Consider the following 21,080-nt stretch of genomic DNA (forward strand, 5'->3'; position numbering starts at 1 on the left):
AGTCAACCTCTCTTCATAAGACAAGACCTCCAGTCCAGGCAGCATCCTGGCAAACCTTCTTTGCACCCTCTCTAAAGCCTCCAAATCTTTCCTATAGTAAGGCAACCAGAACTGGATTCAATATTCCAAGTGTGGTCTCACCAGGGTCTTGTAGAGCTGCATCAAAACCTCACGGCTCTTAAACTTGATCCTCCTGTTAATGAAAGCCAAAACACCATATGCTTTCTTAACAACCCTATCCACTTGAGTGGCAACTTTTGAGGGATCTATGCACTTGCACACCAAGATACCTCCACTCTGCCAAGAATCCTGTCTTTAGTCCTATATTCAGCATTCAAGTTCGACCTTCCAAAATGCATCACTTTGCATTTATCCGGGTTGAACTCCATCTGCCATTTCTCAACCCAGCTCTGCATCCTGTCAATATCGCGGTGCAGCCTGCAATAGCCCTCAATACTACCAACGCTATCACCAATCTTTGTGTCATCAGCAAATTTACTAACCCATCCCTCAACCTCCTTATTCCAAATCATTTATAAAAACTACAAAGAGCAGAGGCCCAAGAACAGAGCCCTGCAGGGCACCACTCACCACTGACCTATAGGCAGAATACTTTCCATCTACAACCACTCTCTGCCTTCTGTCAGCCAACCAATTCTGAATCCAGATAGCCAAATCTCCCTGCATCCCATACCTCCTGACTTTATGAATGAGCCTACAGTGGGGAATCTTATCAAATGCCTTGCTGAAGTCCATATATCAACCTTCATCGACCTGTCTCGTCACCTCCTCAAAGAACTCGATAGATTTGTGAGCCATGACCTGCCCCTCTCAAAGCCATGCTGAGGGCCTTTAATCACGCTATGGTTTTCCAAATAGTCATAAACCCTATCCTTGATAATTCTTTCTAAAACCTTGCTGACCACAGAAGTAAGACTAACTGGTCTGTAATTACCAGGGATTTCCCTATTCCCCTTCTTGAAAAGAGGAACAACATTCCCCTCCCTCCAATCCTCGGTATGACTCTCGTGTAGAGTGAGGAAGCAAAAATCTTCACCCACGGCTTAGCAACCACCTTTCTCGCTTCCCGGAGCAACGATGTCCAGGGAACTTATCAATCTTAATGTTTTCCAAAATTTCCAGCACATTAACTTCATCAATCTTGATCTGTTCAAGTCTATTTCCCAGCTCCTCAAAGTTCTCATTCACAACAAGGTCCCTTTCCTTAGTGAAAACCGAAGTAAAAAACTTATTTAGGGCTTCCCCTATCTGCTCAGACTCCATGCACAAGTTCCCTCCGCTATTCCTGATCGGCCCTACCTTCTCCCTGGTCATTCTCTTATTCCTCACATATAAGTAAAATTAGGGTTCTCCCTAATCCTTCCTGTGAAGCTTTTTTCATGCCCCATCCTGGCTCTCCTCAGTCTATTTCTGAGCTCGTTTCTAGCAAGCCTGTAATCCTCTAAAGCTGTGCTAGATCCTTGCTACCTCCACCTTACGTAAGCTGCCTTGTTTCTTTTGACGAGAATCTCCTCTGTTCTCGTCATCCAAGGCTCCTTAATCTTACCCCTTCTTGCTTGTCTCAGAGGAACAAATTTGTGCATCACTTGCAACAACTGCTCCTTTAACAGTCTCCACAAGTCTGTTGTGCCCTTCCTGTGGAACGATTGCTCCCAATCTATACTTCCCAACTCCTGCCTGATAGCGTCATAATTTCCTTTTCTACAATCAAATATCTTCCTATGGTAACAGCTCCTTTCCCTCTCCATGGTTATGGTAAATGTGAGGCAGTTATGGTCACTGTCACCAAAGTGTTCTCCCACCGTGTGATCTGACACCAGTCCTGGCTCATTGCCGATCACCAAATCCAAAATGGCCTCTCCCCTCATTGGCCTGTATGCATACTGAGTAAGGAAACCCTCCTGAACACACCTGACAAACACGGCTCCACCCAAACCATCTGCACTAAGGAGGTTCCAGTCAATATTGGGAAAGCTGAAGTCATCCATAACAACAACCCTGTTACATCTGCATTTTTCCAAAATCTGCCCGTCTATGAGTTCTTTGATCTCCCTACTGCTATTAGGGATTGTGTAGAAAACCTCCAATGAGGTGGCTGTTCCCTTGCTGTTCCTAACTTCCACTCATACTGACTCAGTAGACAAGCCTTCCTTGACAACCTTGGTTTCTGTAGCTGTGATCCACTCTCCGATTAGCAATGCTACACACCCTTCTCTTTTTCCACCCTCCCTGTTCTTTTTTAGCATTCTAAACCCTGGAACATCTAGGAACCATCTCTGCCCCTGTGAAACCCACGTCTCCATTATGGCCACAACATCATAGTCCCAAGTATTGATCCATACTCTAAGTTCATCACTCTTATTTCTGACACTCCCTGTATTAAAGCAGACACACTTTAACTGATCCCTTTGTTTCATCACATGAAAAATCTTCCAGATAGATTCACTACATCCTGTCGCTGCCCCATCTAAAACTACCCCCTCTCAGATGTATACCTCTGGTTTCCACCCCTCTGTCAAACTAGTTTAAACCCTCCCGAATCACACGAGCAAATCTCCCACCCTTCAGTTGAAGTGCAACCCATCCTTAATGTACAGGTGCCACCTTCCCCAGAAGGCATCCCAATGGTCTAAGTATTTGAAGCCATCCATCTTGCATCAGCCTCACAGCCATGTGTTAAGCTGCACTCGCTGACTGTTCCTCACCTCACCATCTCATGGCATCGGTAGCAAACCTGAGATCACTACGCTACTCGTCCTGCCCTTTAGCTTCCAACCTTGCTCTCTGTTGTCACTTTTCAGATCCTCAGTCCCTTTCCTGGCTGTATCATTAATGCCAATATGAACCACGATTTCTGGCTTCTCACCATCCCCCTTCAGAATCGTATAAACCTGATCAGCGACATCCTGGCACTGGGAAGACAATGTACCTTCTGGGAGTCCCGTTCCTGACCACAAAATCTCCTGTCAGTCCGTCTAACTATTGAGTTCCCTACCACTAGAGCATTTCTATTCTCCCCCCTTCCCTCCTCCACTGACTTAAAAACTTCATGGCAGCACACGCTTCTCTCTGCCCTCTCTCCTCACCACTCTATTCAAAAATGTATTGATGAACTCTTCCCTCCATTTTAGGCTCTGCCTGGGCGTATGCCCAATAATTTAATCTTATACTTACATGCCATTGCAAATATTTGCATTTGAGATCATGCCCAGCCTAAAAGGCCAATGGATTATCAGTTTCAGGGCTGTTATTGAGAACGTTGACCTCAGTTGTTTTGCATTCCTTGCTAAAAGCTTGTAAACAGTGATATGGAAGAAAGTCAGTCACTATAAGGGCACATTGGAAAGATACTTCAAATTCTAGAGTGATTAGACCAAGGAGAGCTGACATTGGGAAGATGTTTCCATTGGCAGGAGAGACAAGGACCTGAAGGCACAGCCTTAGAGTGAAGGGAAGACTCTTTAGAATGGAGATAAGGAGAAACTTCTTTAGCCAGAGATGGTGAATCTATGAAAGTCACTGTTACAGAAGGCTGCGGAGGCCAGGTCATTGAGTATATTTAAAACAAAGATAGATAAGTTCTTGATAACCTTTGATCTTCCTGGCAATGGGGAAAAAGCAGGAAAATGGGATGGAGAAACCTGTCAACCATGATTGAATGGCAGAGCAGACTCAAAGGGCCAAGGCCTAATTTCTGCTCTTATGTCTTGTGATCTATTGGTGTTGGTGACAGAATCTTTCACCTGTGTGTTGTGAGACAATTGATGCATGTTTACAGTGATTACTAAGGATAGGAGCAAAGTTAAGGAATTGAGATTCCACCAGTTTCAGGTCTGGCGATGATAACACATGAAAATCTTTGAAAACAGTAGTCATTGCTTGTAAAATAACTGGAATCAATTACTGTACTCTATTAGCACAGATGTAGCCAGTGAAATATTGTTGTTATTAAGTGGCCAGCGAAGAACATGTAGCTGAAACTGAATATGGCAAATGATAAATTTTGTCACTTGTCCTATTGTGTTTGGAAAATAGTGCAATTGCAATTTACGCAATTGGGATATTATTTCTTCCTTTACAGGAAATTACAGCAGTGTCATTGATTTCGGGCAGAAATTTAGAAGACAAAAAAAAATCAATTATGTTAAAACCACTTGAACAATTTGCTTATCAGTCCTCCAGTGTTTGGAAAAGGATAAAGAATACAATAAGCTGATTGAGGAGGTAAACGATAGATGTGAGATTTACAAGAAATACTGAAGGACACTGTCTTAGCCAAAAGTAACTCAAAACTGAGCAAGAAATTTAATTTAAGCACTATCTATAAATTTGAAGGTTTAAGAGAAAGAAGAAAACATTCATTTTATGTTGCGTAGACTTGGCAATCAGATTTATTCAGTTGACAATAAGAGATATAACATTGGGGTGACACAGTGGGACAGTGGTTAGCACTGTGATGTTAGAGTTTGATTCTGTGTGTGTGTGTGTGTGTGTAGTTTGCACATTCTTCCCATATCTTCGGATGCTCCAGCTTCCTCTGTCATTCCAAAGATGTGCACATTAGGTGAATTGGCCAGGGAAACTACAGTCTTACAGGGATTGGGTAGGGGGGTGGGTTGCTGTTTGGAAGATCGGTATGGACTCGATGGGCTGAATAGCCTACTTCTACACTGCAGGGATTCTATGATTGTAAAGGATAGGAAAATATTTGTAGTTAAGGTATCAGAAATGTGGTTAGGGACTGGACTTGGAACACTTGCAATATTTCTCCCTCCTAATGGGGGAAATTTGCTGATGATGAATTTAGAGATATGTGTGCAAACATTAACATAATCATAATGAATATGGTAGTACAGAGTCCTTTTAGCAATGAGGGTGTGTGAAATAAACTATTTGATATTAGATAAAATGGTTCCTAAAATTTTGGCAGATCAATCAAAAAGTAAAGCTTGGCTTTCCATGGCTAAGAATTTGCTGCGTGTGATGGGAGGATGTTCTTTACATCAGTTACTTTTCAATAGAAAACCAAAAGTTCCATCAGCCGTAAGTGATTAGCTGAAAACTAAGAAGGTGACCACAATTAGCTGTAACGTTTTGGATCATTTGAATGCATTGCAAACAAGCAGAAAGACTTTCATTAAAGCTAAAATCTCACAAAAACATTCTCAAACCTTAAGACACAATGTAAGGGAAATGAAAACCAGTTTCATATAGGGAGATGTGGTTTATTTTAAAGAGAGCAGCTTAAAACCAGACTAGTGGTATGAGTTTTTGAAGAAAAAATGAGGATCAAGATATAAGTGTAAGTTCATTCATAGCAGGAAAAGTGTTTTTGAAGATGTTCCTGGATTACTATAAACAAATACTTGACAGTGTAGACCAGTTGTTCTTAATGCTGCATTTCTGCAGGGGGATTAGCCAGAAATTAAGTCTTTGTGTGCCTTCCAAAAGAGGCGGCAGTATAGCCGTGACACTTATTTTTATGGCCGATATGATGCCTCTGGAGTTTGGTAATTCTTAGTAAGGTCTGTCTTATTAAAATTGTCTGTCTCCAGTTGAAAGCAGACCCTGCACTGATTTACTGGGACCATAGTGGACAGCTATCAGGCATCTTTATGATGCATGATTTTATTTGGATTGACTCCGGTAGGAGGGGTAGGCAGGTAGTGCAGGAATCCTCTGTGGCTATCCCCATTTTAAACAAGTATGCTGTTTTGGAAAATGTAGGGGGTCATGGACTCTCAGGGGAATGAAGCATGAACAGCCAAGTTTCTGGTATTAAGATAGGCTCTAATGTAATGAGGGGTATGTCAGGTTCCAAATGATTGATTGTAATAGGGGATATCCAGAGAGAGGCACAAACAGATGTTTCTGCAGCCAGCAGCGAAAAATGAGAATGATGTGTTGTGTCTCTGGTGCCAGTATCAAGGATGTCTCAGAGAGGGTGCAGAATGTTCTCAAAGGGGAGAGGAACAAGCAGGAGGTCATTGTACACATAGTACACATTGGAACCAATGACATAGGAGGGGAAAAAGGAAAATATAGAGAGTTAGGCAGGAATTTAAAAAGAAGGACCTCGAGGGTAGTAAGATCTGGATTTGTCCCGGTGCTACGAGCTAATGAGGGCAGGAATAGAAGGATAGAGCACATGAAAGCATGGCTGAGGAGCTGGTGTATGGGAGAAGGATTCACATTTTTGATCATTGGAATCTCTTTTGGGGTAGCAGTGACCTGTACAAGAAGGACAGATTGCACCTGAATTGGAAGGGGACAAATATACTGGCAGGGAGATTTGCTAGAGCTGCTCAGGAGGATTTAAACTAGTAAGGTGGGAGGTGGGGGCCCAGGGAAATAGTGAGGAAAGAGATCAATCTGAGACTGGTACAGTTGAGAACAGAAGCGAGTCAAACAGTCAGGGCAAGCAGGGACAAGGTAGGACTAATAAATTAAACTGCATTAATTTCAATGCAAGGGGCCTAACAGGGAAGGCAGATGAACTCAGGGCATGGTTAGGAACATGGGACTGAGATATCATAGCAATTACAGAAACATGGTTCAGGGATGGGCAGGACTGGCAGTTTAATGTTCCAGGATATAAATGCTACAGGAAGGATAGAAAGGGAAGCAAGAGAGATGGGTGGGTGGGAGGGGGGGGGGGGGGGGGAGGTGGGCAGGACGGCGGGGCGTTTTTGATAAGGGATAGCATTACACCTGTGCTGAGGGAGGATATTTCCGGAAATACATCCACGGAAGTTAGTGGCTGGAACTGAGAAATAAGCAAGGGGTGATAATCTTATTGGGATTGTATTATAGACCCCCTAATAGTCAGAGGGAAATTGAGAAACAAATTTGTCAGGAGATTTCAGTTATCGGCAAGAATAATAGGGTGGTTATGGTAGGGGATTTTAACTTTCCAATATAGACTGGGACTGGCATAGTGTTAAGGATTCAGATGGAGAGAAATTTGTTAAATGTGCACAAGAAAATTTTCTGATTCATTATGTAGATGTACCGACTAGAGAAGGTGAAAAACTTGGCCTACTCTTGGGAAAAAAAGCAGGGCAAGTGACTGAGGTGCCATTGGGGGAGCACTTTGGGGCCAGCGACCATAATTCTATTAATTTTAAAATAATGGTAGAAAAGAATAGACCGGATCTAAATGTTGAAGTTCTAAATTGGAGAAAGGCTAATTTTGATGGTATTAGGCAAGGACTTTCAAAAGCTAATTGGGGGCAGATGTTTGCAGGTAAAGGGACGACTGGAAAATGTGAAGCCTTCAGAAATGAGATTATGAGAGTCCAGAGAAAGTATATTACTGTTAGGGTGAAAGGAAAGGCTGGTAGATATAGGGAATGCTGGATGACCAGAGAAATTGAGGGTTTGATTAAGAAAAATAAGGAAGCATATGTAACCAGAGAAATTGAGGGTTTGATTAAGAAAAATAAGGAAGCATATTAAGGTATAGATAGGAGAGGTCGATTGAATCCTTAGAGGAGTATAAAGGCAGTAGGAGTATAGTTAAGAGGGAAATCAGAAAGGCCAAAAGAGGACATGAGATAGCTTTGGCAAAAAGAGTTAATGAGAGCCCATACGGTTTTTACAAATACATTAAGGACAAAAGGGTAACTAGGGAGAGAATAGGGCCCCTCAAAGATCAGCAAGGTGGCCTTTGTATGGAGCTGCAGGAGATGGGGGAGATACTAAACGAGTATTTTCCATCAGTGTTTACTGTGGAAAAGGACATGGAAGATATAGAATGTAGGGAAATAGATGGTGACATCTTGAAAAATGTCCATATTACAGAGGAGGAAGTGCTGGATGTCTTGAAATGCATAAAGGACCTGATCAGGTGTAGCCTAGAACTCTGTGGGATGCTAGCGAAATGATTGCTGGGCCTCTTGCTGAGATATTTGTATCATCGATAGTTACAGGTGAGGTGCTAGAAGACTGGAGGTTCGCTAACACGGTACCATTATTTCAGAAAGGTGGTAAGGCGAAGCCACGAAACTATAGACCAGTGACCCTGACATCAGTGGTGGGCAAGTTGTTGGAGGGAATCCTGAGGGACAGGATTTACATGTATTTGGAAAGGCAAGGACTGATTTGTGTGTGAGAAATCATGTCTCACAAATTTATTGAGTGTTTTGAAGAAGTAACAAAGAAGATTAATGAGGGCAGAGCAGTGGACATGTTCTATATGGACTTCAATGAGGCTTTCGACAAGGTTCCTCATGGGAGACTGGTTAACAAAGTCATGAATACTGGGAGAACTAGCCATTTGGATACAGAACTAGCTAAAGGTAGAAGACAGAGGCTGGTGGTGGAGGGTTGCTTTTCAGACTGGAGGCCTGTAACCAATGGAGTGCCACAAAGACCAGTGCTGGGTCCACTTATTTTCATCATTTATGTAAATGATTTGGATGTGAACATAGAAGGTATAGTTAGTAAGTTTGCAGATGACACCAAAATTGGAGGTGTAGTGGACAGCGAAGAAGATAACCTCAGATTACAATGAGATCTTGATCAGATGGGCCAATGGGTTGAGGAGTGGCAGATGGAGTTTAATTTAGATAAGTGTGAGGTGCTGCATTTTGGGAAAGCAAATCTTAGCATGACTTATACACTTAATGGTAAGGTCCTAGGGAGTGTTGCTGAACAAAGAGACCTTGGAGTGCAGGTTAATAGCTCCTTGAAAGTAGAGTCGCAGGTAGATAGGATAGTGAAGAAGGCATTTGGTATGCTTTCCTTCATTGGTCTGAGTATTGAGTACAGGAGTTAGGAGGTCATGTTGCAGCTATACAGGACATTGGTTAAGCTACTTTAGGAATATTGTGTGCAATTCTGGTCTCCTTCCTATCAGAAGGATGTTGTGAAACTTGAAAGGGTTCAGAAAAGGATGTTGCCAGGGATGGAGGATTTGAGCTATAGAGAGAGGCTGAATAGGCTGGGGCTGTTTTCTCTGGAGCTTCGGAGGCTGAGGGTGACCTTTTAGAGGTTTATAAAATCATGGGGCGCATGGATAGGGTAGATAGACAAAGTCTTTTCCCTGGGGTGGGGGAGTCCAGAACTAGCGGGCATAGGTTTAGGGTGAGAGGGGAAAGATATAAAAAAGACTGAATTGGGCAACATTTTCACGCAGTGGGTGGTGCATGTATGGAATGAGCTTCCAGAGGAAATGGTGGAGGCTGGTCCAGTTGCAACATTTAAAAGGCACCTGGATGGGTACATGAATATGACGGGTTCAGAGCGATATGAGCCAAGTGCTGGCAAATGGGACGCGATTGGGTTGGGATATCTGGCCGGCATGAACGATTGGACTGAAGGGTCTGTTTCTGTGCTGTACATCTCTATGACTCTATGACTGTATTTGTGGCATGGTAGGAATGAATTTGAAAACATTCATAAATGGACTTAAAATTGGAAGCCATGCTGCAGGGATTTAAGTATATTTGATTGGAAAACAGGCAAAATAGATCAAGTATTGCTTTCTGTCACCAAACTTATTTGAAAAATAGCAACCCCATTGCTATGCCAGAAAGACATAGCTCTTTCCAACTAAAATAGGGAAATTGCAAAGTCTGATTGGATAGCTGCATTGGTCTGTCACCAAATGAGGCCAATGCAGTTTGGAGGTCTTATAATTGAGTATGACATGAAAAATCCCAAGATGGAAGATACTATTTCAGTAAAGGGGGGGCATTGAAAACATTTCAATTGGAGTCTTGTATTGTGAAATTTCTGCCGTTAGGATGTGTCTGAAACATAAAGCTTATTGATCTGGATATTCTGAGGAATGGCAACCACAGTCAGATTGCCACTTCATTCCAGGTTTTGGTATCATAACTGAGTTCCAAGTTCCTGGCCAACAGCTCTGATCCCAGCTCTTTCAGGATTGTGTAATGTACCTAAAGGCCAACAGTTCTCTTGTACTTCAGGACGGTCAAGAGATGTCAGACCAAATTGGGAGGGAGAAAAATAGGGTGTTTAGGTCCAGAAGAGGTGAAATTTCGTCCAGGGTGACATCAGTTTGACAGATTGGATTTTGCTGTCAGGCTCGTAGGTGCAAGGGATACGTTTGGATCTGGGGGTTTGAGGCCAGCAACAGTGGGATGTTGGTTCCTGGAGGAGTATGGTTGGAATTGTGCTAGTTTCGGATGGGGCTTGCTGGTTGGATACTTGTTAGAGGTTTGGGGGGTTGTAGTGGTGTAAATGATGAGTAAGGAGTCAGTATTATAGTGACCACAGAGGTTAGACTAAGTTTTTAGCATTCTAAATTTTCCTGGGTAACTATTTGTGAAACTGGACCAGATTTTTTTAATGGATTTCTTTTTGAGCATTACAGATGCTGGGTAGTCCTTTTAGAATTTTCAATTTCTATATAATACCCAGGGAGTCAACTGCATTTAGGATTCCTTATGGTTCCAATGATCACATCCAGTCAGTGCTGCTGAGACCATCAGCATATCTAGCCCATTGATTTTAGTGACAATTTAATGCAAATCTCTCTACTAGGTTGTTGAATACAGGAGCATATCTGCCTTTTCTTTCAGAATGTTGCCCTTTAACTTAGAAAACTGAAACAAAAAAAAATCAGAACAGCAACACTCAGGAAGCTTGAAACCAGCCAGGATAAAGCAACCTATTTAATCTACATCCTGTCAACTTCCTTAAGCATTCAGACCCTCCACCCATCACCACATCATGGCTGCAGTGTGTAGCATTAACAAAATGGACAGCTCTCCCAGGTTTCTTCAACAGCAGCCCTCCAATCCACATGGCGGCACGGTGGCACAGTGGTTAGCACTGTTGCCTCACAGCGCCAGAGACCCGGGTTCAAGTCCCGTCTCAGGCGACTGACTGTGTGGAGTTTGCACATTCTCCCTGTGTCTGCGTGGGTTTCCTCCGGGTGCTCCGGTTTCCTCCCACAATCCAAAAAATGTGCAGGTTAGGTGAATTGGTCACGCTAAATTGCCCGTAGTGTAAGGTGAAGGTGTAAATGTAGGGGAATGGGTCTGGGTGGGTTACGCTTCGGCGGGTCGGTGTGGACTTGTTGGGCCGAAGGGCCTGTTTCCACACTGTAATGTAATGTAATCTAATCTAATCCTCCTGTGCCTTCAAGTTGCTTCATCGTAACTGGATCAATATCCTGAGGTTTTCTAGCTGACAGCTCTGTATCATGGACTGTATCAATTCACAGGCTGCTCACCATCACCTTCTCAAGGAAATTACAGATGGGCAACAAATGTTTACTTTATCAACAACACTTGCATCCTATGGAATAATGGAAACAAATTTTTTTGGAAGAAGAATTGGGTGTCCACCTAGACTTTGTTCGAAAATATGAAATGGAGAAATGAATATGTTAATTTATCTTGCAAAGTGATTTTAAAGGAGCAATTCACTTTAAGTAGAGTTAGAACTCATTAAGTTAAATAATCATTATTAAAATATTTGAGTTTCTTTTTGAACATACCTCCTGATCGCACTGTTCTTAACTTGTAGATATTCTGTGCAACACTGAAAATGGGAAGGAAAGATGCTGCTGCTTCTAAAATCCCAATTGATCACTACCGGAAACAGATAGGTATTAATTCTTTTAGTATTGCATATTGCAGATTTTAAAATAACTATAAAAATCTTAACTCTACCAATTATAGAGTAAATCATTCTATTTTGCTGAAGAATTAGTCCAAACATCTTTGTGCATTAATTAGGAAATTACACCAATTTTTTGACACATTATTTATCAGAGAGTTTAAACATAGACCTGACTCATTTGGAAATAGCCATTAGAATGTAGAACATGGAACATTACAGTGCACTACAGGCCCTTCAGCTCTGGATGTTGCACTGACCTGTGAAACCAATCTGAAGCCCATCTAACCTACACTATTCCATTATCATCCATATGTTTATCAATGACCATTTAAGTGCCCTTAAAGTTGGCAAGTCTAGTACTGTTGCAGGCAGGGTGTTTCAAGCCCTTACTATATTCTGAGTAAAGAAACTATCTCTGACAACTGTCCTATATCTATCACCCATCAATTTAAAGCAATATCCCCTCATGCTAGCCATCACCATCCGAGGAAAAAGGCTCTTACTGCCCACCCTATCTCATCCTCTGATCATCTTGTATGCCTCTATTAAGTCACCTGACAACCTTCTTCTCTGTATTGAAAACAGCCTCAAGTCCCTCAGCCTTTCTTCATTAGACCTTCCCTTCAGACCAGACACATCTTGGCAAATCTCCTCTGAACCCTTTCTAATGCTTCCACATGCTTTCTATAATGCAGTGTAATACTCCAAGTGTGGCTGCACCAGAGTTTTGTATAGTTTTGTACCTCATGGTCCTGAAACTCAATCCCTCCACCAGTAAAACCTAACACACCATACGCCTTCTGAACAACTCTATTCCTGGGTGGCAACTTTCAGTGATTTATGCACATGGACACCGAGATCTCTCTTCTCATCTACATTACCAAGAATCTTACCATTAGCCCAGTACTGTGTATTCCTGTTACTCCTTCCAAAGTGAATCACCTCACACTTTCCCACATTAAACTCCATTTGCCACCTCTCAGCCCAGCTCTGCAGCTTATCTATGTCCCTCTGTAACCTGCAACATCCTTCGTCACTGTCCACAACTCCACCGACTTTAGTGTCATCCTCAAACTTACTAACTCATCCTTCTACGCCCTCATCCAGGTCATTTATAAAATGACAACATCTGTGGCCCCAAAACAGATCCTTGTGGTACACCAGTAACAACTGAACTCCAGGATGAATATTTCCCATCAACCATCACCCTTTGTCTTCTTAGAGCAAGCCAATTTCTGATCCAAACTGCTAAATTGTCCTCAATCCCATGCCCTGGTATTTTCTGCAATAGCCTACCGTGGGGAACCTTATCGAAAGCTTTACTGAAATCCATGTACACTGCATCAACCACTTTTCCCTCATCCACCTGTTTGATCACCTTCTCAAAGAACTCAATATGGTTTGTGAGGCACGACCTACTCTTCACAAAACCGTGTTGACTATCCCTAATCAAATTATTCTTTTTTAGATGATTGAAAATCCTATCTCTTAAAATCCTTTCCAACACTTTACCCACAACCGATGTAAGGCTCACAGGTCTATAATTTTCAGGGTTGTCTCTACTTCCCTTGCTGAACAACGGAACAGCATTTGCTGTCCTCCAAACTTCTGGCACTATTCCTGTAAACAATGATGACATAAAGATCAAAGATAAAAGCACTGTAATCTCCTCCCTAGCTTCCCAGAGAATCCTAGGATAAATCCCATCTGGCCCAGGGGACTTATCTATTTTCACATTTTTCAGAATTGCCAACACCTCCTTATGAACCTCAAACCCATCTAGTCTAGTAGCCTGTATCTCAGTTTTCTTCTCGACAACATTATATTTTTCCTGTGTGAATACGATGAAAAATATTCATTTAGCGCCCCTCTTATCTCCTCGGTCACCACGCACAACTTCCCACTACTGTCCTTGACTGGCCCTAACCTTACTCTAGTCATTCTTTTATTCCTGACATACCTATAGAAAGCTTTAGAGTTTTCCTTGATCCTATCCACCACAATTATTTCTCTTGTCCCCTTCTGGCTCTTCTTAGCTCTCTCTTTAGGTCCTTTCTGACTAACTTGTAACTCTCAAGTGCTCGAACTGAGCGTTCACGTCTCATCTTTACATAAGCGTCCTTCTTCCTCTTGACAAGAGATTCAACCCCCTTAGTGAACCACAGTTCCCTCACTTGACCACTTCCTCCCTGCCTGACATGTACATACTTTTCAAAGACACACAATAGCTAATCCTTGAACAAGCTCCACATTTCAATTGTGCCCATCCCCTGCAGTTTCTTCCCCATCCTATGCAGCCTAAATCTTGCCTAATTGCATCATAATTGCCTTTCCCTCATCTATAACTCTCCTCTTGTGATATATACCTATCCCTTTCCATCGCTAAGGTAAACATAACCAAATTGTGGTCACTATCACGAAAGTGCTCTAAATTTAACACCTGACCTGGTTCATTACCTAGTACCAAATCCAATGTGGTCTCGCCTCTTGTTGGCCTATCTACATATTGTGTCAGGAAATCCTCCTGCACACATTGGACAAAAACTGGCCCATCTAAAGTACTCAAACTATAGTGTTTCCAGTCAATATTTGGAAAGTTAAAGTCCCCCATAACAACTACCCTGTTACTTTTGCTCCTATCCAGAATTAGCTTTGCAATCCTTTCCTCTATATTTTACAGTTTATGGGAAAATGTTTCCAATTTGGCCAGGTAGTATGTAACAATTAACATCATTGGAGTCACTAGTTATACTTAAGTCAATTATGTTTGCTCATTCGTCACTCCTGTCCCTTTTGTTTTGTATCAACTACTTGTCCTCAATCCTATTATATTCTAAATCGTCACTGTTAGCATTAAATCTCTGTCTTATCTCATTTCAGTGTTGTCCTGTAACCTGCCTTCTTGGCCAACAAGTCTTCTTGGTGGCAGACTTCAGTTCTTCATCTAGCCTTTGTGTACAAAATCAAAATACTATTGATGTTGGAAATCTGAAATAAAAGCCGAAAACGCTGTGGGCACTGTCTTCCCATAATGCCATAATTCTTTTCTTTCATCAGTTTAAAAGCCTTGTCAACTATTTGCTTTCTGTCAGTTCGACTAATCACTTCCTCCATTGATTAACATCTATTTCCTCATCTATTTATTTAGTACTTTTTCTCTGCCCTCTAAGGAGCCCTGGACTTTTTCGGTGTTAAATGAGAATACAACCAAAATTTGCTCATTGCCTTTGTCCAGTAGATTGGAATGGAAACGTAGAGTTAACAATCCATCACCTGAACTACACAGATTTGCAATACTATTGATAGACCAGTTTGCCAGTCCAGTTCATTAATGGAATCTAAAATGAAAGGTTTTCTAGTGAGGCTGTGATTCTTTCCACTTGGTTTAAATCCCTGTTTAGGAAAGGTAAGCGTAGCTAGATGAGCAGTTGGAAGCTCCTAATGTTTTGAACTGGTTAAGCTATGGGCTTTCAACTGGTTTAGTTCCACTTTATCCCTTGGGATTCCTAAAGCTCCACTGCTGACTACCTGTAATTAAGGAAGCCCGGATGTGGGTATTTTATAAGTGAACATACAGTGAGAGATTGTGCCCTGTACATCTGGTAAATAGCAAGTTCATTTGTGAATTTCTCAATAGCTTAGTTTGGATACACTTAAAGTGATGTGCTCCCCAGCAATTTCCCCTTTGCAACATTTCAACAGGTATTCTGCATAAACTCCAACTTGTACCAAATACAGCTACCCAAATCCTTCCCATTTCGCCCAACTTGCCTGCTGAACGGCATTACCTTCATGTTTGAAATAAAAATTGAGTTTAAATCCTTAATATCCTTCTCAGATTGTGAACTCAGCTGTTCTGAGGAATCAAACCTGTATGACAATAGCACAGTTTTTCATGTCTCCACTTCACTCTGTGTATCTTGATGTTTACTATATTTGTAACTCTTTTTATATTTAGTTTGTGTGAGTGTTTGTATGCAAAGAAATGATTAGTCATACATATCCACTGCTATTCTTCAGTGGTAAGATGTGAATAACATCATAATTTTTGATGACCTGATGTTTTGTGAATTTTTGCAACTTCTGCTTCTGGGCTGCATTACAACAGTTTACTTTTAATTAAATGCAACTACTGCATGTGACAGAACTGTTAACTGACTTGCTGTAACGGAAGCAATTCGTAATAAAATATACAAAATAATGAATACCTGTGTGAAAGTGAAACCATGTTTGATTAATTTATGAGTTATTGTATAATGTAATAGGTAATATGGATAAAGGAGACACCTTAGATGTTGGATACTTAGATTTCTAAAATATGTTTGATAAATTGCCACATCAAATGTTCCCACACAAAGTAATAGCTCATGGTGTAGGATGGACCAGACTATGTGGTTAAAGGATTCTTGATTAGCTAACAGGACCTAGTGAGTAAGGCTAAATGGATAATTTTCCAAATGGCAAGTTGTATTTTGTGGAGTAGCGCAGGTTTCAGTGATAGATTGTCAACTATATTTGGTCTATTTAGAGTCATAGAGTCATAGAGATGTACAGCATGGAAACAGACCCTTTGGTCCAACCCGTCTATGCCGACCAGACATCCCAACCCAATCTAGTCCCACCTGCCAGCACCCAGCCCATATCCCTCCAAACCCTTCCTATTCATATACCCATCCAAATGCCTTTTAAATGTTGCAATTGTACCAGCCTCCACCACTTCCTCTGGCAGCTCGTTCCATATATGTACCACCCTCTGCGTGAAAAAGTTGCCCCTTAGGTCTCTTTTATATCTTTCCCCTCTTACCTTCAACTTATGCCCTCTAATTCTGGGCTCCCCCAACTCAGGGAAAAGACCTTGTCTATTTACCTTATCCATGCCCCTCATAATTTTGTAAACTTCTATAAGGTCACCCCTCAGCCTCCGACGCTCCAGGGAAAACAGCCCCAGCCTGTTCAGCCTCTCCCTATAGCTGGCAACATCCTTGTAAATCTTTTCTGAACCCTTCCAAGTTTCACAACATCTTTCCGATAGGAAGGAGATCAGAGCTGCATGCACTATACCAACAGTGGCCTAACCAATGTCCTGTACAGCTGCAACATGACCTCCCAACTCCTGTACTCAATACTCTGACTAATAAAGGAAAGCTTACCAAACGCCTTGCTCACTATCCTATCGACCTGCAACTCCACTTTCAAGGAGGTATGAGCCTGCACTCTTAGGACCTTACCATTAAGTGTATAAGTCCTGCTAGGATTTGCTTTCCCAAAATGCAGCACCTCGCATTTATTTGAATTAAACTCCATCTGCCACTTCTCAGCCCATTGGCCCATCTGATCAAGATCCTTTTGATGTCACAAGGAATTAAGGGCTACGGGGAGTATGCGGGTAAGTGGAGTTGAAATGCCCATCAGCCATGATTGAATGGCGGAGTGGACTCGATGGGCCGAATGGCCTTACTTCCGCTCCTATGTCTTGTGGTCTTATGGTAATCTGAGGTAACGCTCTTTGATGTCCACTACACCTCCAATTTTGGTGTCATCTGCAAACTTACTATCTATACCTCTTATGCTCACATCCAAATCATTTATATAAATGACGAAAAGTAGAGGACCCAGCACCGATCCATTTAAATGATTTGGATGAAGGGACAAATGGCATGGTTGCTAAATGTGCTGATGAGACATGGGTAGGAAAGTAAATGGTGAGCGGAATCAGAAAAAGTCGGCAAAGTGATTTAGATAGGCTAATTGAGTGGGAAAAACATTATAAAATGGTGTATAGTGCAGGAAAACATACCTGCCCACTTTGGCAGAAGAATAGAAAAGCAGCCTGTTATTTGAACATGGTTGTGATTGATTGAATGAATGTAAAACTCTTTACACAGGGATCTGGGTGTCCATAAATGTGAATCAGAGAAAGTTGGTATGCAGGTACATCAATATTGTGAGAAGAATGGAACAGAAAAGGACGGAAACTTTTGCTGAGTTCTATCGGGCATTAAGAGAACATATCTGGAATACTGTGTACTGTTTTAGAAGCAATTTAGAGAAGATTCATTTGATCTATTCCTGGGATGAAGGTGTTATTTTATGTGGAAAGATTGAACAGATTGAGCCTATCTGTTTAGATAAATGAGAAGTGATCTTATTTAAAAAAAATATAAGGTCCTGAAGGGAATTGACACTGTAGGTGCTGAAAGGATGGTTCCCTTTGTAGGAGAAACTATAACTAGTTTAAAAATAAGAGTTTCCCATTTTAGATGGAGGTGGGAAGATTTTGTATTCTCTGAGTGCTGTTGGGCTGTGGAATTCTCTTTCCTAGAGAGCAGTGGAGGTAGAGTCATTTTATATTCCTTTAGATAGCATTGCATTGATTTTTGATCATCAAAATGAGTAAAATGGAGATAGTATATTAGCATGGGTAGAGATAAGCCAACCAATAAAAGAGAGTTGGGATAAGGAGGCTATTTTCAGGATGGCAACCTATAACTAGGAGAATGCCACAAGATCAGCACTGGGCCACAATTATTAAGTGTATGTATTTAATGACTTGGATGATGAGAGTTAATGTACTATAGATTAGTTTGTGCATGACATAAAAATAGGTGGGAAGGCAAGTAATCAAGATAAAAGCCTTTGACAAGTTTCTTCATGGTAGATTAAATACTAAAGTTAGATCACATGGGATTCAGAGTGAGCTAATCAATTGTATACAAAATTGGCTTGATGGTAGGAAACAAGGTGGTGGTGAAGGGTTGTTTTACAGACTGGAGTCGTGTGATCAGAGGTGTTCTGCAGGGATCGGTACTGGGTCCACTTTTGTTTGTTGTTTATGTAAATGATTTGAATGAGAATATAGGAGACATAGTTAGTAAGCTTGCAGATGACTTCAAAATTGATGGTATAGTGGACAGTGAAGAAGCTTATCGAAGATTAAAGAGATATTGATCAATTAGGTCAATGAGCTGAGGAGTGGCAGCTGGAGTTTAATTTGGATAAAAGTAAGATATTGCATTTTGGTAATGCTAAAAAGGACAGGATTTATACAATTAATGGTAGGGCCCTGCATAGTATTGTCGAACACCTATTTTTAGGTACATACATTTTTGAAATTTGCATTCCAGGGTAGTCAGCATGGTTGAAAAGGCATTGAACGTACTTGCCTCCATTGCCCAGTTGAGTATAGGAGTTGAGACATCATTTTAAGGTTGTATAGGATGTTGGTGAGGCCAGTTCTGTTGTACTGTATACAGTTCTGGTCACCCTTTTATAGGAAGGATATTATTAAACGAGAGAGAGTTCAAAAAAAGATTTACCAGGATGTTTCCAGGAATGGAAGGTTTGAGATAGAAAAATAGACTGAAAAGGCTGGGACGTTTTTCACTGGAGCATAGGAGGTTGAGGGGTGACCTTATAGAGTTTTATAAAGTCATGAGGGGCTTAGAAAAGGTGAATGACAAGAGCCTTTTTCCGAGGTGCGGAGTCGAAAACTAGGAGGCACATTTTTCAGGTGAGAAGCGAAAGATTTAAAAGGAAATGAGGAGCACAATTTTTACACAGAGAGTGGTTCAACTGTGGAATGAACTGCCAGAGAAAGTGGTGGATGAATGTACAGTTGCAACATTTAAAAGACATTTGGATAAGTTTACGAAAAAGAAAGTTTGAAGTGATATGGGCCAACCGCAGGCAGATGGGACTAATTTAATTTGGGATTATGGTCGGCATGGACTTATTGGACTGAAGGGTCTGTTTCCATGCTATATGACTCTGACTTTAGCACAAAATGTCTGCAGAGGGAGATAAACAGGTTAAGCTTGTGGGCACAAACTTGGCAGATGGAGATAATGTTAGAAAATGTAAGATTATGTACTTTGACAGAAGGAGTTGAATATTATTTAAATGGAGAGAGCCTGTAGAAAGTTACTGAATACAGGAATTTGGGAGTCCTCATGCATGAATCACAGAAAGCGAGAATCCAAGTTCAGTGGTGAAAATGAAAGCAAATGGAAAGTTGGCCTTTATTTCAAAGGGAATGGAGGAATGTTTTTCTAAAACTATATAAGGCGTTAGTCATAGAGTCATACAGCAAGGAAACAGACCCTTCGTCCCAACTTGCTCATGCCGATCAAGTTGCCCAAACTAAAATACTCCATTCGCCTGCGTTTGGCTCATATCTCTAAATCCTTTCTATTCATATACCCATCCAGATGCTTTTTAAATGTTATAATTGTACTTGCCTCCACCATAGAGTCAGAGACTCTGACAACACGGAGACAGGCCCTTTGACCCAAACTGGTCCATACTGACCAAAATATCCATCTATGTTAACTTCATTTCCCTGTACTTGGCCCATGTCCTTCTAAACCTTTCCTATCCATGTAGTTGTCCAAATGGCTTTTAAATGTTGTTAATGTACCCACCTCAATCACTTCTGCTGGCAGCTCATTCCACATGCATACCACCCACTGTGTAAAAAAATTGCCCCTCAGGTTCCCTTTTATTCTTTCCCCTCTAACCTTAAACTGATGCCCTCGAGCCCTTGACACTCCAAAGTGGGGAAAAAAGACTGAGTGCACTCATCCTATCCCTGCCTGTCATGATCTTATACTCTTCTATAAGATCCTCCTCAGTCTCCTACATACTAAAGAAAAAAGTCCTGGCAACATCCATGTAAATTTCTTCTGTACTCTTACCAGTTTAATAACATCCTTTCTATGACAAGGTGATCAAAATTGAACACAATACTCCTAAGTGCAGCCTCACCAACGTCCTGTACAACTGCAACATAACTTCCCAACTTTGATACTCAATGCCCTGACTGATGAAGGTCAGTGTGCCAAAAGCCTTCTTCATTGCCCTGTCTACCTGTGACTCCACTTTCAGAGAACCTTGCACCTGAACTCCAATATCCCTTTGTTCCACTACACTCCTTAAGACCCTACCACTAACCATGAAATTTTGATTTCATTTGACTTTCCAAAATGCAAGACATCACGCTTATCTATATTAAACTCCATTTGCCATTTCTAGGCCACTTCCCCAGCTGATCAAGGTCCTGCTGCAATATCTGATAACCTTCCTCACTGTCCCACGATATTGCCTATTTCAGTGTCATCAGCAAACTTACTAATCATGCCTTGTATATTCTCATCAAATTAATGATATAGATAACAAACAGCATCGGGCCCAGCACCACCCCTGAGTCACTCCACTAGTCACAGGCCTCCAGTCCAACAAGCATCTTTCTGCTATGCTTCCTACCATCAAGTCAATTTTGTATCCAATTTGCCAGCTCGCCCTGACTCCATGCGATCTAACTTTCCAGAGCAGCTTACCATATGGTACCTTATCAAGGGCCCTACTGAAATCCATATAGACTACATCTACTGCCCTGCCCTCATCAGCCTTCTTGGTCACTTCATCAAGAACTCTACCAAATTTGTGAGGCATGATCTCCCACG

The 21,080-nt window shown here is 41.5% G+C and overlaps 1 protein-coding gene across 3 annotated transcripts in view; it reads left to right on the top strand.

Moving 5' to 3' along the window:
• triqk (triple QxxK/R motif containing) overlaps positions 1-21,080 on the top strand; it is a 92,929-nt gene that overhangs the window by 37,034 nt on the left and 34,815 nt on the right. For all 3 annotated transcript variants that reach the window (XR_006311383.1, XR_006311382.1, XM_043688080.1), the window contains exon 2: positions 11,524-11,605. Coding sequence is in view for 1 of the 3 variants with exons in the window: in XM_043688080.1 (XP_043544015.1) it covers positions 11,545-11,605 (61 nt within the window). In the remaining 2 variants the exon portion in view is untranslated. The remainder of the gene's footprint in view (positions 1-11,523; positions 11,606-21,080) is intronic.

This window comes from Chiloscyllium plagiosum, chromosome 4 (genome assembly GCF_004010195.1).
Source record: "Chiloscyllium plagiosum isolate BGI_BamShark_2017 chromosome 4, ASM401019v2, whole genome shotgun sequence".
Lineage (NCBI taxonomy): Eukaryota > Metazoa > Chordata > Chondrichthyes > Orectolobiformes > Hemiscylliidae > Chiloscyllium > Chiloscyllium plagiosum.